This window comes from Amblyomma mixtum, chromosome 3, assembly GCF_055824585.1.
Source record: "Amblyomma mixtum isolate Tamu chromosome 3, ASM5582458v1, whole genome shotgun sequence".
NCBI classification, from domain to species: Eukaryota; Metazoa; Arthropoda; class Arachnida; order Ixodida; family Ixodidae; genus Amblyomma; species Amblyomma mixtum.
This window is the reverse complement of record NC_143014.1, coordinates 214,243,021-214,267,074: the sequence shown is the minus strand read 5'-3', so window position 1 is coordinate 214,267,074 and position 24,054 is coordinate 214,243,021. Positions and strand designations below refer to the sequence as shown.

General features: G+C 43.5%; 1 protein-coding gene across 3 annotated transcripts in view; it reads left to right on the top strand.

Annotated features, from left to right (window-relative positions):
- Positions 1 to 15,128, top strand: part of Gapvd1 (GTPase activating protein and VPS9 domains 1) — a 90,340-nt gene extending 75,212 nt beyond the window's left edge. For 2 of the 3 annotated variants that reach the window (XM_089582693.1, XM_089582694.1), the window contains exons 18-20: positions 2,063 to 2,129; positions 6,068 to 6,182; positions 8,170 to 15,128. In XM_089582693.1, the coding sequence (XP_089438819.1) occupies positions 2,063 to 2,129; positions 6,068 to 6,182; positions 8,170 to 8,578 (591 nt within the window). In that variant the 3' untranslated portion in view covers positions 8,579 to 15,128. The remainder of the gene's footprint in view (positions 1 to 2,062; positions 2,130 to 6,067; positions 6,183 to 8,169) is intronic. The other variant, XR_016291020.1, reaches the window with a different exon arrangement.
- Positions 15,129 to 24,054: the final 8,926 nt, after the last annotated feature.

Genomic DNA, 24,054 nt, shown 5'->3' with positions numbered 1-24,054 from the left:
GGGAAAAAAGGCGTGCTTGTTATGTAAGTACAATACTACGCATGTAATGTGTTCTAAAATTTGTTAAATCAAAACACACAGTTAAGCCTGGACATAACGAAATCAAGAAAAGTCCATGATTTTTCGTTACATGCAGGTTTTGTTGCATCCAGTTTTGTGTGAAAAGTCTGAAAGAGTGTTGGTTTGGTTTGGTTGGTTTTATGGGGTTTAACGTCCCAAAGCGACTGAGGCTATGAGAGACGCCGTAGTGGAGGGCTCCGGAAATTTCGACCACCTGGGGTTCTTTAACGTGCACTGACATCGCACAGCACACGGGCCTCTAGAATTACGCCTCCAAAGAGATTCAACCGCCGCAGATGGGATCGAACCCGCGTCTTTCGGGTCAGCAGCCGAGCGCCATAACCACTGAGCCACCACGGCAGCTCAGAAAGAGCGTGTCAAAGTGAAAAATAAAGATATATGAAATGGCCTCGCAAACGTTCACAGTAAGCTCCTGTTTCTAAAAGTCGTAAGCATGGAGAAGCAGTTTACATTCACGTTACGAATTGCGCATTGTCTCTATGCTCGGGGTTGGGAGAGTTGGGGAGGAGCAGGGAGTTGGAGGAACCCCTTCTTTCTGCGTGCTCGTCCCATAAAATAAAAAAAAAAAGCCTCTCAGTCTGCGCATTTGCCGTAGCCCTAGGAAACTGACATCGCTTCACAGTGCCAGTGCTATCCGCCAGTACCCACTCCCGCCATGTGTCTGCTGTCAGCACCTGAGTCGCACAAAAAACCAAGCAGCAGCAATGGCCATGCAGTGCTCATCCTGTTCCTTTTTGGGCATACATATGTACGTATGTCCCTGAAGCCTGCTTTGTGGCAGGCGGCCCACCAGCCCACTAGGCTGTGGGCAACCTGCCAGGCATGTACACCTGGCAGGCCTTGGTGGACGCTACACCTGTGTGAAGGCCTTCAAGGTGAACGCCTTCAGGATCAAGGTCAAATGCCTTTAACACTTAAGGACCTTAAGTGCCCACTGTAACTAGTGCTACTGCATGATATACTACACCGTCTGCTAATTTTTTTGTACTAAATATACATCAGACTACATCTCCACAAAGCATCCCCACTCAAAACAGTCCCAAAGTACAGAAAAATTTATTATTTTGAAAGTCCCGCAGCTGAAAAACAAAGCACAAGCTTTGAAATGGTGGTCCACTTCAAATTATTGCAGTTCCAAGACCGCACACCAACCACCACCATTTTGCTACCATGCAAAAGCTCGTTTTGCGCGCTTTCGTTTGACACTTCCCAAGTTGGCATCAGAGCAGCACAGCCAATGCTACAGCCATTTTCCGGGGCTCAATAAGTGCACACAGACTTCTGTTTATATCCATTTGTGATTTTACAAATACTGTCTCTGCTTTATGAGCTTTTTCTCTGGTTTGCCTTGGGCAATTGAAATTAGCTTTGTATCAATTTATTCAGGAGGAGTAGAACTCTGCGCTGATGCTATTTTTACTGGCTTTTACAATAGTATGCATTAAATTTAATTTGCTGCTTTCCTGAGTTACCAGCTAAACTATTTTGTATGTTCTGTGCATATACTTTTTGTTATCAATTTATTTCATTGAGGCAAGTGTAAAAACAGCATCACTGCACAAAGTGCTTCCTGTAAATATTTCCAATAATTCATAGATATTTTTTTGGCTGATGGCCTATATAATGAAGAGCCCATTTAAAGTCACAAAACTCCTTATAAGTCATATTCTAAACCTGATTCCATATTTAGATTCTACATGAAAAAAAAGTGCACTTTCATGGTAATTATGATCAGGGTTGTGACAAAAATAAAAAAAGATAGTTTTTAAGACCTGCATCCCCCCCTAAAAAAAACCCTGTGGCCTGGGAACTTTTGACATACCCTGTACCTTTTATAAGACTTGCTGTGATTGTTGATGGCTTGGCTCATTTTATCTCACGAAAACATTTTGTTGCCGCTTTGAAGGAGCTCGGTGAAGCTATCACTGTGATGTTGCTTGTTTGATGGATGTTGTTTTTTTTTTTTTTTCATTCTTTCTAGGCTCAACTAGTGGAACAGTTTCTACAGTATCTATTTCAGCAAATGGAAATAGACCCAACATGGCAAAGTAAGTTCCTTGCTTTTCCACGACTGCCTTCTACACGGTATGCACTGGTGAGCGCTGAGTGGTGGAAGCAGCTCAAATGGGTGTAATAACACACACATCGGCTTAGCTTACCAAGCATCAAGAACTGTTTAAAATATAAGACCAGTTTTACAACTTAAGAGCTCTGTACTGGCTGGCCTTGCAAAATAGAAAGGTTAGAAGGATACACTGGTCTTCTTTTGTTGTAAATAAATTTGCACCATACATTTTTCATGCCGCAGCCTGTGGATTTGCCTTTTGACTGTAAATTTTAGGGATGCGAAATTTTTTTATGACCCGATGAGATTTGTATCATAAGGATTTTACTGTAACTTTTTTTTTTTTTTATCGAGGCAGCACTAGGCTTGCGGCATCACAAGGCTCAAGCAGCCAGAGCGAAAGTTCTACCTGACGTTGGTGCGTCTGGTCTATGTGAAAAATAGATTTTAAATGGATGATGCACATTGTGTTTTACTGGGTAAAGCCTTCAATTTGTTCTGGTCATTTCAGTCATTCACATGCTGTTCACCAGAGCATTTGTTCTCCAAGTATATCTTGAGACCCACTTCATTTGAATCCCTTTGCAGAAAAGCATTTCGATGAAGGCTGTTTTTCAAATGTTACTTTGTGTACTGTGTACTGTGCTCAGGTACATAAATTTTTTTGCGGATAGCTTTTTGAGAGCTTCAGGTTGCATGAGGCCACATCTTCTGTAGTTGCAGACATTGGTTTGTGGTGTTTTTCCTCATGGCTGTGGCTGTGTCCCGGAAGTTTGGCACCACAGCAGGCAACAAATTTATGCCATGCCTAGAAACCAGTAACAACAGTTTGCTGTAGTAGTTTGCAACTTGGGGAGCATGTCTCAGCAAATAATTGTATCATAGTGAGTTTATCTAGTAAAAAGTTGTGCAAAAAGACCCGTGTACAAGCAGCAAGCTTCTGAAATATTCCTAAGTATCTTGGCAGCTTCCATTCTGAGTATTTCAAGGTGGCTGGACATGGATCACTTAAAAGACTGAATTTGTCTAAACACTTGGCTGTGCAATTTATTGAGTTTATTCTCTTACTGTCTCTTCATCTAAGTTGTAATAACGTTCCACAGCAAAACAACTTTATGCACCAGACACAAGTCTGTGGTGCCCATCTCACACTCCCCAACTTTGATGTTTCCTGCTTCAGCTGCCATTCACCACTTCACCAAGTCTAAACTAACGATGCTTAAATGTTCTTATTCCTTGCCAGTGAGTGCCAAAACAATTGAAAATACAATAAGACTACCAATTCTTGTTTGTATTGTTTGAATATTTTTCTACCTCACTTGCCGTAGCAAGTGAGGTAGAAAACCGCAGTCGTGGCCTAGTGGTCTGGGCGTCCGCTTCGGCTGCGGGAGGTGGTTGGTTCGAAACCCACTGCCAGACGCCCACCGGTAAAAATGGGTACAAGCCACCCACAGCCCGTCTTCCTCAGGGGTGTGCGCTTGGAGGAGGCGAACCCAGTTTCGAACACTCAGCCTGCAAAGGTGGTTCGTGTTTCACTGCAGAGTGAAGAGTTCAACTCAAGCTTGTACGCTCTAACCAGCGTATCTGAAGACGTACAGGTTCAAACACTACTGTAAGGGATCCTTCATTCCAAAGAGAAAACTAGAGTATCACAGCTGACCAGACAGTCTGGTTTTGTGGCGTGAGCTGCGCTGGCCATGAATGAGCAGTTTCGCGTGAGCGTGGAATTAGCCAAGCTGCGCATGCGCGAGGAGCGAGTGACGTCACAGCTGCACAGGTGGTGCACCGGAGCCGACAAGAAGAAGGAGAGGATGATGAGGAACGACAGCCAGGCTACAGCCATGGCGAAGGAAAGCAAAGCTGCTGCTGAGCATCGCAGAAGAGCAGAAAAGTTGAATTCGCCGGATCCCGAAGTGGTTGCCTGGCAGTTAGCAGTTAAGCAGAGGAAGAACGAACAGGCTAAGGCCAAGCACACAGCGGAGACGCCAGAGCAATGAGAGGAACGCCTAGCTAAGCGGCTTCGCTAGGAGGCTGAGCGGCATGTCGGTGCCTCTCAGGAGCAGCCTCAAGATGATGTCAAGACTCGCCGATCGACGGACTACTTGCTGACAAGTCTCGGCTTCCGCTCTGACAGGAAACAGCGCCATGGTCACATGACCTACTTGCTATAGGCTGCTTGCGGACTCGCCGCCAGAGCCGGGCTCCCCCTCGGTTCCTGTCATCTAATAGCAGGCGACGCAAGCCATGGCCACCACGACGCCGAAGCAACGCCGCGCGCTTGATCATGATACTGAGTCGATTTGAAGACCGTACTGTCAGCTTAGCATAGGTGCATTACAGAACTCAGCTTCAGGGGTATGATCGCCGCTACTGCTCGCTGCTCGCGCAAGTTCGCACAAAGTAGCCCAACTCGTTGCGGATAGGCAGATAGACGAAAGCCTTTGCAAAAATGCTGACAACAAGCGCTATAGCTGCTCCAGTATATGAGTGATTCACCTGCGATGCTTTCAGGTAAGCGCGCAGACAGCATGTCGCAAAACAAGTGAACAAGAACCTCTTGACGACACAAGCAAACAATACGCGCTCGCAGCTCTGAGCACGCGTCCGTGTGTAGTGGATTTCAAGAAAGTAACGAAGATGCAAGAAAGAAAAAGTCTTACGGTGTCTCAGAGAGCAGCTACGGACCTCATGTGAAGGTTTAACGCACGATATCGTCCTCCAGGAACACGAAAAGTGCGCAAAATGCACACAGAGTCTCACTCAATATGGCTGGCAGCGCGGCGTGCAGTTGTCTGCTGCCTTCTCCGTAGCCCTAAGTAGCCCGCGGACTGCCATAGGCGAAAAACGAACGCGTTGCTGTGGCGATGCAGGCAGGTGGGCGGAGCTTTCGGGCTGGCCGAGAAAACAAATACTGGACTCGAGTCTGCAAGTAGTCCTGGACAGTCCGGGACTGAAAAACAAATGCGCCCACTGTGTAGGCGCTGAGGGAGTTTTTCCCTGCGGAAGGCCTGCTTTGTCCTCACGTATGAGGGAAAGGCCGTTGCACTAGGGCGTGTGCTTGAACCGCGTTGGCCAAATGGTACCACCTTTAGCAGGCTGCGAGGTCGTTCAAAACTGGGCTTGGCCCGCAAGGGGCGCAGCGGGGTTTACGTAGCTTCTCACAAACGTACACCCCTAAAGAAAGCCGGGCACCAGGCTGGGGAACACTTGTACCCATTTTTACCAGTAGGTGTCCAGCGGTGGGTTTTGAAATTAACCACCTCCCGCAGCCGAGACGGGCGCTCAAACAACTGGGCCACGACTGCATGAGGTTTGTTTCTTTTCTTGTGGTTTTTGACACCAGGACAATAAGTGAACTGCCTTTTTTTTACGCTGATACATATATCCCTTGCAATTGTGGGTAATTGTTTAATTAATCTTCGAATGACTGTTGAGGGTGTTAACTTTTTAACTTGAGAAGTATTAGCAAAATGTGTGTGTGTGTGTGTGTGTGTGTGTGTGTGTGTGTGTGTGTGTGTGTGTGTGTGTGTGTGTGTGTGTGTGTGTGTGTGTGTGTGTGTGTGTGTGCGCGCGTGCGTGCGTGAACTAGTCTCTGCTCTTATATCAGTGTAATTAGATGTATGTGTGTAACAAAGTCAATCCTGTTTTCAGCATAAGTTGTGGAACTGACAGAAAATTGCAATATTATTTGGACTTGCACCAGCGTGAGATTATCGCTATAAGTGCAGTCTGTGCAGAAAGTTTGTACGGCCCAAGTACATCTTCATTGGGCAGACGCTCACTTGCATACTGCAGACTGGAAATCAAAATCCAGGAGAGCAGCATTGCGGCAAAACTGCCACTTTTGTTGCACTGATGTCTTATTTTAAAAGTTGTTAGTGTGCTCATGCAGCCATGTGATTGTGATGGCAATGTTTGCAGTGGCCAGTGATGTCCAGATCAACCTTGCTCAGCGCACAATCGAGAGAGCTATCATGAGCCAAATATATGTGCATGCTCTGTACCCCAACGGAGATGGAGATGTCCTCAGAGATCAGTAAGTGACCAGCTATGCCATAAGTGTCATCCTGCTTCCCTCCTGCACACATTTTTTTTCTCCTGCTGCAGCTGTTTAATGTGCACTTTCCAGGTTAAAAGAACTGCTGGTTAATTTAGAGTCATTGCTTTGCTGCTCACTGTCAAAGCTTTTTAAGAGGTCTGTGTTTAAAACAAGTTTTATATTTATTTTTCACCCTTTCGTGAGAAGTATGTCTGACCTTCGAACAGCAAGAAAGCAAGTACTGCTTGTGCTGTGCTACTGTTATGTGCCTTGCTCATAATTGCAGCTGGTTTGCGGCAGTGCAGTTCTGCCCTTTTAAGCACACGCGTATGACTGCCACATATATTGTTTAGGTTGAGGCTATTCGTTAGCGGCATTCAACTGTGTACCAGCAATGCCTTCATGTCATCAAAGTAGTTTGCGTGAAGAAAAATGTTCGTGAGCTGACCAGCAGAGTCCAAGTGGTCGTGTTAACTTGTCTATTAGTAGTGGGCTAGCTGCTCATTGGTATCTCTCGTTGCTGTCTGTGTAAAGGCGCATGCCTTTCAGTAGTACTGCTTAAGTTTGTTCAGCATTGGTCCGAGCTCATCTGCCTCCTGGGACATGGTGATGGCAATGGCAGTAACCTGATTAAGCTTTGGTTGTCACTCCATCTTCCACTGTCAGTTACAGGTCAAATAAATGTGAATGGGAACATTTCACTAACATGCCGTCAAACATTAACATCTCCAGTTTGTGCAAAAAGCATACCTTTTGTTCTTTTGTAGGTAGTTTCCCCCTAAACGCATGACTCTTTTAATGTCTGTTCAGGTTCGGAAGTAATAGCCAGTTTTATTCTTTAGGGCGAAAGAAGTGCTGTTTTTCATTTTGCTTGCATATGTAGTCTTTGTCAAAAGTAACCAGGCTCCATGGTTTGCTTCTCATTTGTATAACAGAGCCCTCACGTCTTCCCTAAAGATAAAAAAGTTCTTTGAAGGTGAGAACAGCTGTTCTCCTTACCATACAGAGATTTAGAGCTTGAGGACTGGCATAATAGCTTTAATATATAACTGAGAGGGAAAAAAAACGTGCCGCCTGGTTACTTTTGACAAAGACTGTACCTTGCATGGCTTCCAAATTGTTAAATGTTAGAGGTTAAATGAATGAAGTGATAGTTACGGTCCCTGGGTCCCTAGTTTCCCATGATTCTGTGAAAAGTCATGAATTTTTGCCGAATGTTTTTAGTAGCCATACTTTTTTTGATGATATTGTGTTTGTGGATGTTAGCAGTAATAGTAGGAATGATGGGGAAGGTTATTAATTGTCTGAATTCTCTTGAAGCACAGAATGCGCTATCTAATGAAGTTCTGCTGGTACCTTGACAGCCTTGCTCTCCAATTTGCTCAAGGAAGCAAGTGCAGCAAGTGCTGCAGTTCTGGCAGCAATGCGCCTGCACGCTTCTATGGGATAAATAATGATGCTGACGCATGTCGAAAGCAGTATTGCCATATTTCTAAAAATATAATTTGATTTTTCATTTTCTTTGATCATCTGCTTCAGATAGCACCTTTTGCTATATTTGGAACAAAACTACGAATATACTGTGTGATTTTTTTTTCTTTCATGTACTTCAATATACCCACAGCAAGCTCACCCACTAGGCTCGTGAGCTACGAGGAAAAGTCAGTTTCTCAACCACCTTTGGTCACAGAGGCGAAGTGTGTGGCCGTCTCTGCACGAAAGGCCGTACGGGTTAACACATGGGAGGCTTCCCACGGAATATTGCAGTATCTTGGTTTTCAGTTCACGGGATTAAAAATTTTCCACTCCAGATAATTAGGGGTCTTAGTGATGGAAAATGGTAAACGATGGCCAAGATCATTTGGAAATCTGTCAAGACCAAGAGGGGGCAGTTCTTTTCCTTGCCTACACTGATGCTTGCTCCTTGAGTGTGGTGGGGCACTGAGAAAAGGGCTGGTCATGTGAGAGTTCTCCTCACCCACAGGGTACTGCACCAGCACATACAGAAGCTGTCGCGAGTGGTGACTGTGGAGCACAGAGACCTGCGCATCCCCCGAGCCTTCCATGCTGCCAGCCCCTGGCCCAGTGCCCAGGCACAGCTGGGGGCCCTGGCAGCTCACAAGAGCCCGCAGGACAAGGTGGCCTGTGTGGCTGCCTGCTGTGCCTCTCTGGCCAGCCTGCTGTCTGCAGCTGCTGGAGCCCCAGCAGCTGCCGACGACCTTGTGCCCGTGCTGGTCTTCGTGCTCATTCGCGCAAACCCTCCGCACCTGCTCTCTACCGTCCAATTCGTCGAGACCTTCCAGCGTGCCAGCCGCTGCTGCCAGGGCGAGGCTGCCTACTGGTGGACCCAGTTTTGTGCTGCTATCGAGTTTATCAAGACCATGGACTACTGAGGACTGCATAGCTGCTGTCTGTGGAGGACTTCTTTGTAACTATGGGCATCTAGCTGTCAGTTAGGTGGCATTCTTACCACAGCGGCTCAAAGCAAAGGAAAGAACGGAGGGTCACCTGCTGTTTACAACTCCTTTTTCTTGTTTGTTTGTTTGTTTTTCATAAACAAAAGGTTACCTGGAACATATGCCTCCAGCCTTTTCTTCAATGGTAAAACAAACAATAGAGTGTAGATGATGCGGAGCTCAACAAGAACTTTGATGTGCTGTCCTCTGCAATGACATTTAGGCAGCAATCTTTTTTGTGCAAACAGTTTTGTGCTAAAGTGTGCAACTGCATTAGTTTGAAAAGGAGGGTGGAAAGCCCATCAAGTGAAAAGGGCATTCTTAGACAGGTGCAAAGCTTCGTGACTCTACCTTTGTCAAGTTCAGAGTTGTGCATAAAGAGTCGTAAAGGTGTCTCGCTTTTGCAGCTTTTTATAGGTAGCTTCAAGTGGGAATGCTTAAGCAGCATTACCTGACAGAAAATTGAAGATGTACAGTGTGATATACACTTTGGCTGTGAGATTGGCTGTAAGGAAGCTGACCACAATGGCCTACTAGCTGTGTCCTTTCATAAAGTATCCAGCATAATACATGAAACTGGCTTTACTTGGCAGATTTTTCTTAGCCCATTAAGTGATAGTGCAAAAATTGCACAAAGGAAGAGGTAGTTCATAACCTTCGTCAAGTTTCCAAGTCGTTCTTGGCCATGCATACACAAATCCTAAAGTTCATGTCCTGACTGGCTTTTTCCAGACAGGAGTGGAGTTGTTTTTTTGTAGAAGTAAATGAAATGGCCTTAGGAACCATTTCGGATGGCATATGTTACAAGAGCCCGGGAGTGGTTAGATCCATTCTTGCACTTAAATGCAATTCGGCACCAAAGAGCGATGAACGCTATGCAGTGGCATGGCCTTTGAAGCAGTAAGGCACTTTCCCAAGTCAGACTGCTATGTCAGTTTACTGGCCTTTTACAGTCAACTTTGAAAGAAATATAATGCTGGCATAGCTGAACAGTGCAATGCAAAGGACATCATCTTTGTGCATTATCAGCAAAGACCACCTACTAGGCATTTTCTTACAAGCTAGTGAGGTTAATCCGGTGCTTGGCCTAGTGATTTAATTCTTGGCCATTTCAACATTGTATGCAAGCAGTTTTGACCATGCAGTTTGAATCTTTGTGGCAGGATATGTATTGAGTGCTTCCAAAACAACTGAACAAGGCCATGAGCAAAATCAGTTTCCACGTCTTGACATTTGATCAGTCACTGGCGGTACAAGCTCCGGTAATCCTAAAACATGGCTGTGAATTGCACTGGGTGACATTTATGGCCTTATTATATTTTTTCCCCTGATTGTGCTCATTTGCACCAGCCCTCCTGCATGTTCAGCCACAAAAGCATTCCAAGGAGCATTCTACCTCGTAAGTGGTTGCATTGTTGTGGATCCTGCAAATCAGATAACTGATTGAATACACTTAACTAGCATGTGCAGAACATACTGCTTATGCCTATACATATATGCCTGTACAAAGGCAGACACCTTTGCTTCTAAACTTCTGGTGGGTTGTATGGAGCTTAGCCTTGTATTCTGAAATGACGAAACGTCAGCCATTGTTAATGATAAAATGGGAATAAGAAGGCATTGAAAACTGCATCAACCACCTCGTTTCAGTTTTGATGGGAAGGTAGTTTCGAGCATGTTGGTGTCCGTGGCGCAAAAATGAATAATGCCTTTTTTGTTTTCACAGTCATGCTGAGACCTTAGTACATTCCCTTTTTGCAGTTTCTGCGGCCTCTCACGGTCAATCGACGTTGCAAGTAGCTGGGGCTGTGTTTTTCCTCTTTTACTCGCTGTGCTTGTCAGGCCCTGTACAGTGCATGAGCCTTGAGACATTGCACAACGGGTTGGGCTGATACAATACTTTTGTATTAGATATTTTCTTCTTTCCTTTCTTCTCCTTTCCTTTTCCAAATTTTTTAAGAACCCTTTTGGCTGCTGCAGCCTGTAAAGCGTTCTGAGGTGCGCAGTACTTCACCCTTAAAGCTACATGGGAAAGTAACCTGCTTCATCCCCTGCAAATACAGGCGATGCAATTTCTGGCCTTATACTCCGTTTCATACATAGCTGTCAACGCAGCCAAGGCTACGGCGCCTGTTCGCGCTCCTCGTCCGCATCGTAATGTAGTGCGTCGAAAGTGAAAAGAGTAATGAACTCAATATTAAAGTTATTGTTGGTTAATATTGCAGTATAATGATAATGGTGTTTTATTTTGCAAAAAGATTGCTTTTTCTTTAATGTTCTTCAAAACAGAGTGCCTTAGTTTTCTGGGTTTTTTTTCGGCTCCTCCTGTATCAGGTTTTCGCAGCTAGGCCGGCCGGCGATGTCGTCTGCTTTCGTCTTTCGGTTTCCGAGTATGCGAAAATGGCACCGCTATCTCCTACTCGCTTTTTTTCTTCGCCCACTGCGGCTTTAAAAACATCTCCTGCTCGCATATTCTCCAAGCTGAAGCCTCCGAAAATTTCGAGAGACTGCAAGCAGGTGATTGTCAACGTTTACTGTAGCGTAAGGAAGCGCTTCCCGGAGAAGACTGCGCGTGAAGTTCACGAAACTGTGGGCGAGGTGACCGGGGTGAGCCCTCGGACAGTTGCGAGGTTCAAGAAAGAAGGTATCTCTACTGGAATAAGATCACCTTGTGTGCCGCATGCTAAAAAGTCGCTCATTGCCCGAGAAAAGCACTTCGCAATCACGTCCGTCGCAAATAGACTACACTGCCTTTTCCCTTCGAAGCAAGTAAAGAGCGCTGTGTTTTTCAAGGTAGGCATTAGATTTTGACAGTTTCGACTTTCTACCTAATGATGATTTTAATAAAAATAAAAAAAGAAATGAAAAAAAAAACCAGCCAAGCCGGGAGTCGAACCTTGGCATCTTGTAAAATGAACTCATAGGCGCGCGCTTCGTACCACTCAGCCACGACGCGAGGCGGACGGATACATTTTGCTTGTTTTTTGCAGCGGACTACTTTCGTACCTTTGGCAGCGTTGACAGCTATGTATGAAACGGAGTATAGGTGCGAGATGCTTTGTAAATATGGTATTGGTAAGTAGATGTAGGTCCTCATTCTTTCCTCCCATCTTTCATGGCCTTGCATTGGATGCTTTGGTGCCACACCTAATCCTGCCTAAGTAATATGCATCAGAAATAAGCAAGTCTGGGCGTAACTAACAATGCTCATCACACACCTGAGACTGACTGCTTTTCCATATTAGGCCACGGCCCAATCCACTTTGCTCTTGAATTGTGAGATTTTTTGCACTCACAGGGAATAAAAAAAAAATTGATAATGAAAGTGTTTTATACTACATTGCTGCTACTGAAGAAATCCATGTAGTTTATTAAGCCTGATCTGCATCACTCCTAAGGAAGGTGTAACCGTTTAGTGATATATCTTTTAAGAGCGAAAAAAATATATGTCTTACTTCAATATATCTTTTGACACTGGTTTCAACCAGAAAAGTTTGTGCTTATAAGATCTGTTATGCATTACTCACAGTAAATGATGGCATCTAAGTTGTCTTGTCTTTTACCTTGCACAGCTTCTCAGCAGTGTTTTTTTTTTTTTTTCTAGTTCTTGCTATGAATTTTGTTGCTCATGGCTGTTTGTTAGTTGGTATCTTTTACACTCCCTGCCTTATGCTCTGGAGAATCCCCCTGTGAGGCAAGTACAGTCAGCACCAGCACAACAGTGATAGGTTTTGTGTCAGCTGAATTAGGCCGATAAATATTCTTTGATGTGTCAGTCTCTTGTTCTCAAAAAAAAAAAAAAGAAAGCTGCAATGAAGCATACAGGAACCAAGAGGCCAGCTGTGCCCATGTATTGCACTCGGTCTTCCAATTACAAACTGCAGTCAGACACTTTACTTGCATAAGCAAAGCCCAAAGTGATCAACTTCGTAATCATTCTAATTATACCTACCTGCATATTGTTGGAGCTTAGAAGCTAGCTAGACCTCCCTAAGTCATGCCAGCTTTAAAACTTTTCCTAAAAAAATTATTTTCTCCTGTCTCTCTCTTTCTGTGTATGTTGAAAGAAAATCATTTTTTAAGGCTCCAAGTGCAGTACTTGTGGACTCCTAAATGGCAGTGTTGTAATGTTCTTGATATGTATTCATTTTTGTAAGGGTAAGAACTTGTTGTATGTACCACATTATTGATCACTGACATTGTTTCATCTGCTGCAGACTGGCATAGTTCAATCTTTTGGTTTTGCATCCTGTAATGTTAGGCTTTCACTTAAAAGACACAAAGGTGGCACAAGCCAAACTGTTTGAGAACAGGGTACAAATTGCAATTTTGTAAGCACAGGTGTTTCAGGAGCCTGACTTTGAAGCATGCTATATGCTAACTGCATGCTGATTATACAACGAAAAGTCACTGGATAAGTCTTGAATTGGGACTTATAAAAATGTACGATTAGCAACTCAAATGAAGACCACATTTATTTAAAAATATATCTTCCCCCAAACCTGCATCCTGTTACCGTATCTCTCAAGTGAACATTCCAGAACCTGCTAGGCAAAATTGCTTGGATTGCTGTTTAAGGTACAGCCTTTGTCAAAAGTTTAGAGCCCAGAGGGTTTGCTTCTAAGCACTATCGTGGCACTCCTGCAGCACTCATGGAAGTCCTTCGCATCGGAGGGAACAGGACCAAAAATCTTCTTACCTTCAGGAGATTGGGGACGCTGAGGTCACATTACGAGCAAAGCAATGCAGCCCAGAAGCAAACCCCCTGGGCTCTAAACTTTTGACAAAGGCTGTACATCTGTATTTTAAATTCAACTTCCTTAACTGGCAAGCTACGCCTGCTGTGCTTGGGATTTTCGCGGAGTGTTTCTAATATAATCTCAAGTTACAAAATTGTGAAATCAGGACCATTCTGTCAACTTAGTTGAAACTTTTGTGATGGAAATGTCAAGGTGCAAGGAATAAATTAGTGTCTCTGTCCAGTTGCAAAGCCACTTCTTGTGCAGCTTGATTTACCCATGAGAGAAAAGATAAAAATAGCATGAAAACTTCTTGGGACTTCACCTTAATGCCACATATGCAGCCTCTAGCAGTTACCACATGTCTGTCTCCTAGACACACATTGTAGCAAATATTTCATGGCAAAGAAATTGCACATAAGATGTATGTGCAGTTGGTACAGCATTCCAAGGACTTTATTTTATGCAGCATGTGCTGAGGAACCTGCTACGAGACAACATCAAAGTATCAGTGTTGGTTCTGTCACTCATAATTTCTGACGCAGTTGTCTGAAACACAGTGGCACAGCCATCTACCGCAACTATATGATGAAATTAGCTGCTGTCTGCACTGGCTCTGGAAATGTCTGGTAGAGCTGACATTCAACTAAGTTTCCTAGCAGCCACAGAGGCTATGAATGTGCAACAACACATCGGCTAATGTTCTAAGCTTTCAGTGCAAATGGGATATTAGGTAAATTGTCACAGTTTTATTACTTGTCAAATATTTGTGGGTGTTCTAAGATCGCAGTATGTTTTATTAATGGATTAATTTTTTCCAAAATGATAATATACAAGATGCGTTGATAACATACACTGTTCACTGGTATTCACAAAATCAGGTAACGGGATTCACCTTATTTAGTTTTGTTTTTGCATTGTAGCAGCACAATGCATAAGTCTGCTAATTGCAGTTTTAAAGCATAATGACAGTTTGATGCAAATTGCACAGAAGACAAACCATGTAGCCTCTGCCTACTGTTATTGCTCAATCCTTATGTCTCTTCATGCTTAAGATTTTGAATGAACAGAAGTTAACTTTAGCTTTTAAATTTGGTTGTAGCTAAAATGCGCACTTTCGATGCATGAGCCAACAATGACGAAGCATCTTGCAGGTACTACATGATAGAGGGCTAGTCACTGGATGCTTTCATGTGGGAGGCATTCTGTTATGACTTCGCTTTGTGTGCAAGGGTATAATATGACCACGTACTTGGTAGTGTGCAAGTGCCACAAAAAATCTTTGTTCCCGTTTAGAGTGTATGCAGTCAAGTGCCAGAGCTATGTCCAAGAGAGGAAGTATTGTACAAGCACTATTTTGTATGTTTTCTTGCAAGTATAGATTTATTTGTTTACACTTAAGCTGAGCAAAGGGTTTTTGGATGGATATGTTAATGAGGAGTTTGTAAAAGAGTGTTTATTATGAACACAAATGTTCATTCTTATAGACTGCACCTGTAACATTTCAGTCAGCTCCTAGCCTGTGTGTGTTTTAGGTGATGTATGCAACAGAGCACATCTCCAGTTACTAAACGACGTAAGTAAATGTTATTGATTAGCGTTGTTTATTGATGTTGCTGTTTTTTTTTTTTTTTCATTTTGATGTCAGTATATTTTTCCAGCACAGGAAATGCAAGTAGAACCCTTTGCATTGTTTTGTTATGAAATACTGACTTCTGATGTTTATATAAATTGCAATATCTCATGCAGTGGTCTGTGTGTGTGTCTGATACTTTCTGGCCATAGTCAATTTTTTATGCACCTGCTAAAATGTAGGTTGTGTTTTATACCAGAATTAATGGCTAGCTTTTTGTTGTGTGTAGCTATGAACAGTTATGTGACACTTGTGAACGCCCTAGGAAAACAAAGTAGTTTGGTTCCACTTTATCCTATTTCACCTTGTGTTAATGTACAAGTGTGTGAGGTGAACACAGCGACCGGAATCATCCAGTCTGAAAGGTAAGCATTTGTTAGTCTGCCTCCGTGCCTGTGCTTGTTGATGTTGAGCTTTTGCCAAAAATTTTTGAAATTAGAACGGGAATGCTCAACTTTTTTATTTTTATTTTTTTTCATCGTGAATTTGTATGGAACTAGTAGCCACGGGTGAGAGAGAAAGGAGCACTGTAGTATTAGATACTTGCTGCAGGAAGGAAAGCCTATCAGATTTCACAGCATCGCACGCATTTCTGCCGTGTTTACTGCACACTGGCTGCTATACCACTTGCGTGTGAGCCCAAGGTGGCAGGTTCAATCCCGACGGCCACGGCTGCATTTCGATGGAATACAAACAACACTTGTACTGAAATTCGATGCATGGTAAAGAGCCCCACAGGGCTTAAATTAGTCTGGAGCCCTGTACTGCAGCATGCCTTGTGATAGACTGTTACTTTGTTACTTGGCACGTAAAAATACGTAAAACTTAAAGCAATTCTTTCTTGTAACTAATGGTGTTATTGTCGGCGAGTGGCGTTGTCGCGTAGCGTGACCAGCCGAAAAAGTGAGTATGCGCGAAGTGTCAATGTTGTAGTGTCCCTTTACAAACTCAAAGAAAAATTTTAAGCAGCATATTTTGTTCCTTTGTGTGACGGGCAGCAACGCACCTTGCCTGAAGAGCTCAGTGATCGAAGTGCAGCCGTAGGAGTTGTAAATAAATCTCACGGCTCTTTTTTGGACTTTTCCTAGTTTAGTAATATTTCTTTTAGTAAAAGGATCCCATATGGTTATTGCACATTCTAATGTTGGGCAAGAAAACGCACAGCAGGTGTAGCAAATTTTAGAGAGCGTCTTCGGAGGCAGTTAGCTGTGACAATATCGACATGTTTGTTCCACGAGAGTGTGTTAGTAACCCAGAGACCGAGGTATTTGTATTCACTCATCTCTGAGAGAATAACGTTGTCAGTATTGTAGTTGTACAATAAAGGGTTCTTATTTAACAATATTCTCATAAAGACTGCTTTATCAAAGTTAATTTCCATTTGCCATTCTTTACACCCTGTTACTACCTTTTGAAAGTCGCGATTCAGCCTAGCTTGATCATGAACAGACGAAATTGTTTCGTACAGCACACAATCATCAGTGTACTGCCTGATACCAACCGAAATATGATCAACAATATCATTTATACAAAGCAAAAACAAAAGGACTAAGAACCGATCCCTTGGGGACGCCAGAATCAACTGGCGCCTTATCTAAACAGGCCGAATTTAGTGCTACAAATTGATGATGGTTAGTCAAATAACACCTTATCCAGGTGAGTTGTTTGCCATTTTGAAAAATGTAAGTTTGTAGAGCAATTTGTTATGGGAGGCCTGATCGAATGGCCCCGCCGCGGTGGCTCAGTGGTTACGGCGCTCGGCTGCTGACCCGAAAGACGCGGGTTCGATCCCGGCCGCGGTGGCCGAATATCGGTGAAGGCGAAATTCTAGAGGCCCGTGTACTGTGCAATGTCAGTGCACGTTGAAGAACCCCAGGTGGTCGAAATTTCCGGAGCCCTTCACTACGGAGTCTCTCATAGTCTGAGTCGCTTTGGGACATTAAACCCTAATAAACCAAGGCAAACCTTATCGAATGCCTTACAAAAAATCCATGAAAATAACGTCGTGTTTGTTTACCCTTGTTTATACCTGCTGCAAAGTCATGGATGATTTTGACAAGCTGTGTACTGGTTGAAAACCTTCGCCTAAAGCCATACTGCATGCTAGTTAGTAGTTTATTCTCCTCAATAAAAATAGTTATGTGTTTATGAATGATATGCTCTAAGGTTTTACAAGCTGTAGAGGTTAGCGAAACTGGGCGGTAGTTCGTAATGGGCGTTTTGTCACCAGATTTATGCAATGGCTTGATTCTGGCATCCCGCCAGTCATCGGGTAGCACAGTTTCATATAGGAGCCTAGTGTACAGAACATGAAAATACTTTGCACACCATTCCGCATAACGCTTCAAGAAAACATCTGGGATATTGTCAGGCCCCGGCGATTTTTTTATTTCAAGGTTCAAAATCTGGTTGAAGATACAGTGTTCATTTATCACCACATCGCGAATGGGAGGAATGCACACTTCAAACGACAGAAGACGACCATCATCTTGTGTGAAAACGTCTTTGAAATTGTTATTAAAAGAAGTGCATACCCATTCATCATTCTGCAAACTGTCACCATAGACTACACATCCGTCTGTTGAACTAGACTTTGGGCTCACCATCTCCAAAATTTGTCCGGTGACATTTTAGTAAGGGATGGCAGTGTTGTATTAAAATAGGTTTCCTTGTCATCTGCAGTCTTATTCTTCAATTCTTCCGCTATGTGTTTGATCGTTTGTTTTAAATCAGACCTGTTTATCGTTCTTACTCTCTTCGTTATGCGTTTACACTTTCGCTGCAAGTGTAGCGTTTCTCTGCTTATCCATGGGTTTCGAAGGTTAGCTTTCTTGGCTATTATTGGGACGAAACGCTCTATACATTCGTGAACTAGGCCTTTGAAGAAGAACCATAGGGCATTTACTGTACAAGAGTTGTTTCTGAAAAAATCATAATTAAAACTGAGCACATCAATAATGGACTCGTCGTCTGCTTTTGAAAAATTGGGAAACGCCGTGACTTCATTTGGCCGTTCCAAAGGAGCGCCCTGTAATGTCAAGACTACTGCTTTGTGATCTAAAATGCCAGAGGTGACACTGCAAAGAACTTTGTCCTTAATACTACCACTTACAAAAAACAGATCAAGGACTGACTCTTGCTATGTTTCACAAGATAAATGCATTAAAACTTGCCCAATTGACTGCTTTATTCGTGCAGTTTACATAATGCCAGAGGACCACAGTAGTATGTTGTTGCCCCTGTACTCTCCTTCCATAGACTTACTAGAGCTGACTGCCATGCAGTAGGACAATAAATCTACGTTGGATACTGCTGAACATGCACACATGCTCCATCAAAGCCCTAAAAAAGAATCTCTATAGAGTCTGGCAACTGTCCAAAGAAATGCACAAATTCCTGAACGCTGTGCTTGCATTACGACTAACACCATAGTATGCTTCTCTCAACCTTAGGTAATGGCTCATCAGGCAGCCTGCAATACACTTACCTAGCACCAGTGACTACATGGACAGGGCTCAGGGGACTAAATCCAAGGGACATGCATTTTTTTTTTTTCAGAGCTCTTGTAAAAAAAACACTGCAGTGAACTCAAGGCCAGGAAGTGCTGCTTCATCACACCACATTGTTACTCACCTTGAAGCAGACTATGATCGTCAGACTAAACTTGATTCTCACCCCTTGCTGGCCATACCTCATGAGACAAATTCCCGGAATTGTCTCATCTGCCCTGAAACATTCACTGATGTGCAACCCACATTTACACTCTGCCGAGTCACCTTCCCTCCCCGTTTCTCCTCGGCCATATTCCCCTCTGGGAGGACTAGCTCACTGCCCAACTGTGATTGGGATTTTCATATCCTGTTGATGCATCAGATACATCTTTCAGGCAACACTTAAAGTGTTGCTGCACAAATAAAGTTATGCTATCTTTTTCATCCTTGTGTTGCCTCTGGATGTCATCGCTACCTGCTGCCATGTATCCTCTACAAGTGCCAAAAAGTCTATGCTGCTCTAATGGAACTCGTCAGTTTTAAATAAAATCTGTAGCTGCCAATTTCTTCTCTGATGTGCACATTACTATCTTCCGAAGTATATTATATTGTGAGAAAAAATTGACAGGGTATCACGAAACCTGATGTGAGAAAGCTGCGATGGCAGTTGGATTTACCTTCGCTGATTAATTTGGTGGTTTTACTGTAATGAATGCCTGTACTCTAAGCGAGGGCTTCACACACGTGACAGTATTTTTCTGGAGGCAGTAGGTGGGCAGAGGTGGGTATGTCAGTGGTGGGTGTGCTTCTGGAGTAGAGCTGGGTGGGTGGGTAGGTGGGTAGTGGGTGGTGCTCCTGAAGCGTGAAGGTGGGTGGGGGTGGGATGGGGTGGATGGGCAGCCCCCTAGCTAGAGGGGTGTTGTGGGCACGTGGCTGGACAATGGAGGCTTCTTTCTCCAAAGCTTCACACGAACAATGATGGAATTTTCGTCAAGTTTCATTTGTACTGCTGTTGCAGTAAAAGCCTTTGAACAAGCAATGATATGTACCGTGCATGTGTGTTTTGTTTTAGGCCACAGTAGTTTGGTTGCTCTATTAGCTATTGGAAGAAAGGCCAATCTTGGTTCTGAAAGGCAAGCTTGAAGTCTGGCTCAAAACCAAATGGCAGGTTTGACACTAGCATTAGGGCAGGAGACGCCCATTAAACTGGTTCATTGTAAAATGTGTGCAAAATGTCATTAATAAGCCTTCTGTCTCATGGAGCTTTTTTTGCGAAAGGGCAAATATCAACGGCATCGTTGTGAAGGGTATGGGCTGCTGTCAGTAGCTGGCACTGAATGGCCTTTGCTTTTGCATTGGCTCCTTGTAATGAAGCCTGCCCTGTCACTTGGTGGCATCCTCACAATTCCTTGCAACTTGATGCTGTGCACCTTCACTTTAACCCTTTAACCACCAAAATAATTCCCGAGAAACATACCAAAATTGCCGATTTTATTGGCAATTTTTTGCAAAAACGAAGGTTGTCAGGTTTAAAACGCATGCTAAAGATGTAAAATGCGTTTCATCGACAACTACCGCTCTCTAGTGTTGGAAATTGCAACCGACGCATTTGCTGACTGACCGTAACACGTCTTTGGCAGTGGGAGCAATGCAACATCAGGCGTGACAAGTGTGACTCACATTGGTGACATTGGTACAATCTCCCATGACGAGGACAGTTCAAGATTGGTGGTTAAAGGGTTAAAGTACATGCCTTTGTGTGCAGAGGTCCCATGCAACAGATGAAGACTAACACTATTCATGTGGAGATTTAGATTGCTTATGTGGAGATGAGGCAAAAATAAGCTGATCATAATGTACAGTGTTCTCAGCTTTGAGTCTTTCAGAACAACCTTTCCATGAGATGCACCTTTCATTTTTTGATCCATCTAGAACTGTACCATAGTTTCTTAATATTGGTATACTTATGGGCTAGTTGATTACTAGTCTGTCGTCGATATAAACTTCGCAACTTGCCACAAACTTGTCCCCATCCTGATCTTTGTGTTGCACCATTTTTTCCAACAGCAGTTTATCAGCTAGCTGCTCCAGAACTTGGCATAAGAGACCTATTCAATATGTTTCTCTCATCACTCTTGTGGTTTGATGCCGAGCTTCCTCTGATATTGAAGTATAGAGTGTGTTAGTGCTGTTAATAGGGCAAGTAAACAGTGCCCTTTAGAACATAAAAACTCTTAGGCGATCCTCGGTGGATCATTTGAATGTGTTAGCAGCCAAACGTTTGTTATATCCATGGTGGTACACTTAGGTTTGTTTTATCCAAGGTCAACACACGAAGTTTGTTACATCCGTGGTTAATACATGAAAGTTCATTATATCCAAGGTGATGTACTTACGTTCGGTATATATGAGATTGGCTCACCAAAGTTCTTTATATCTGAAGTGGCATACTAAGGTCCGTTGTATCTGAGGTGGCATACTAAGGCTTGTTATATCCGTGGTAGTTTGGTTTCATGGTTTCATGGGGTTTAACATCCCGAAGCGACTTGGGCTATGAAAGACGCCGTAGCGAGGGCTTCGGAAATTTTGACCACCTGAGTTCCTTAACGTGCACTGACACAGCACAGTACATATGGGGGCCTCTAGAATTTTGCCCCCATGTAAATGTGACCGCCGCAGCCGGTGTTGAACCCGCGTCTTTCGGATCAGCAGCCGAACACCATAACCACTGAGCTACCGCGGCGGCCCAAGGAAGTATACCAAGTTTGCTCATAGCCTGGTGAGCAGGTTGCTACCTACCACTGGCTACTAGCACACTGTGGTCGCCATTTCCACTTGCACAGACTTAGTAATGCTAACGCATTAATGAGGGCACGAGCAGCTGCTGGGGCAGTATGCTGCTCATATGTGTGTTGCTGTGCATCTATATGGCCCGCTCGTACAGTGTACCTACAAGTATTGCATCTGAAAGCAAACAGCCAAGGCCATATTCCTCTTCCTCTGACCACAGATTGCTGCTCACATGCTGTAGGCTAACTTGCACTTCATTGTGCAGTTTTGTTGCCCTGAGTTAGAATTCTGCAGAACATCACCAAGTTGCATCTGATGGTGATGAGCTTGTGTATTGTCTGCATAACTTTGTGGAAGCAAGTTTCAGGGTTGCATATCTTCTGACAAGGCAATGCTTCAAGGACTGCACAATGAAGGGTGCTAATATGGTTCAGAATTTAAAAACAAGTATCTTACAAATAATGTTTTGGGTAAAGTGCCTGATGTTGCACAAAACGTGTGATGAGTTACAGCCAGCCACTCCCATTGAAATCTTTATAGTCTCTCAATGCTTTGCTGACCGGTTTGCTGCTACACATAAGTTTTGCTCATTTGTTTGTTTTCTCATTTGTATATGGTATATGTACTCTGCAAGTAGTTATGCTTCATCTAATAACTGCACATGAATGCGACCCAGCACTCGCGTGCTGCCTGATTACTGTAGTGGGGGCAAAAACCTCAATGCATGCAGTGACAAAAAAAAATTGAATGCTTATTACTTACAGCTATCATGGAAAGACACTACACAAGTGGAACACAGAGTATGATGCAACAATTGGAATGGTTTTATCAGAGTTTTGAAAAAACAGTTCTGTAATTCTGGTGATGGTTTACAAAACAATATAAAGATTTGGTTTTGTGGGGTTTAACGTCCCAAAGCGACTAAGGCTATGAGAGACGCCGTAGTGAAGGGCTCCGGAAATTTCGACCACCTGGGGTTCTTTAACGTGCACTGACATCGCACAGTACACGGGCCTCTAGAATTTCTCCTCCAAAGAAATTCTAGCCGCCGCGGCCGGGATCGAACCCGCGTCTTTTGGGTCAGCAGCCGAGCACCATAGCCACTGAGCCACCGCGGCGGCAAAACAATATAAAGACCAACGTTGCTTACTCGATCACTTAAAAATTCTGAATAAGCATGCCTTTTTCATCATAACATCATGATCTGCAATTGTAATGTTTGTTTTTTGTTTTCAAAGACAACACCTACAGTTGATAACTGGAACTTCAGGTTTTAGTACATGAGAATTACTTAACTGAGAAGAAAAGTACTAGGGGATAAAAAAAAAAGGCCATTTAAAAACATGGTGTGTGCCAGGCATGGTAAGCAGTCTAGTTATGTATGCCTGTGCAAATGAGAAAGTAATTGAAGGTAATTACTCAAGAAAGAAGCATAGCTCTGCTTGTGTCCTCTGCTTTGTCTCCTTTCTGTGGTGCCTGCGACACTTGTTGCATTGCAGTTCCAGAGTTCTTGTGCTAACAAAGAATATTGAAAGCTGGGGAGAACAAACTTCCCATGCAATCTATATGCTACCACTGCAAGCATAGCACTTGCCTCAGCTGCTTGCATTCCTTGTCTTCCATATGGCTTAGTACTGGGTTTAGGCATTCACCAGGAACTATGTGCTGAAACAATTTTACCCCAGAGTAAAATAAGATTAAAGTTTTGCCATAGGTGCACCGAGTTGTCCCGAGCTGGTGTAGGCACACTGTGCCTTAGTATAGTTACAGCAAGGGATAACTCTGCATGTAGCACTTTCCTTCATATATCTCAAGTTGAAAATATTACAGCACATGGGCCCTAGGAGCCATGTAGCCTGTGAAAACTAGAAGAATGAAAACAAGAACAAAAAAAAAGAAAAGCAAGCTTGGGTGAACTGTCTCCTTACCTGACAGCTGGAAATCTAGCAGGTTCAAAGAGCTACAGAGAGATTTATACACCAGATGGTGAAAAGAATTAGTTCGGGAGGTTAGCTCTCTTAGCTGCAGTACACAAAACACTATACATAACATGCTAACTCTCGTGTTTGTAGACAGGTGCCAGATCTTAGGGCTAACACACTCTGTTAGCAATGTTACCATGATATTCAGCTCGGAACAGTTCAAGGAGATTTTCAGGTCTTAAAATTCAGTCGTATTGACACCAGTATGCCATCAGCATGATCTGTAGAATAGTATAAGTGTTCCTCGGTGATGATGATGGATTTTTTTGGCGCAATGGCATCTGTGGCAAAGAGTGCCATGGCACAAGGTATTTTCATCTTCTCAAGGTGGGGTCAAAGACCCATTTCCCAAGCATTTTACCCCAAAGAAGCCGAGCACCAGGCAGGGGAAAACTTGTACCCATTGTATCATCGTTGGGTACACGGCTGCACTGGAGATCAAACCCTGCGCCTCCCGCATGCAAAGTGTTCCTCAATCAGTAGTACTCAAACTAAGGGAAATTATTGATATGGAATTCAACATTCTCATTTGATGCTCGCAATTGCGTTTTGATGAAATAGGCAAGCTAGAATTTGACCACAGAATTGTGCAGAAAAGTTTCCCTTCAAGACAAAACGAGTTTACCAGCTACACACCACTCAGTGTTTGAGAACAATCGGTGACCTACGACAGTTCCGTCTCAAGAATACTTATTAGGGCTTGTATGTATCAGTCAGCAGGCACACTCTTGAGTGTGCTGATATTTTGCCTCACTTACATGTGTGCAAGTGAGGCAAA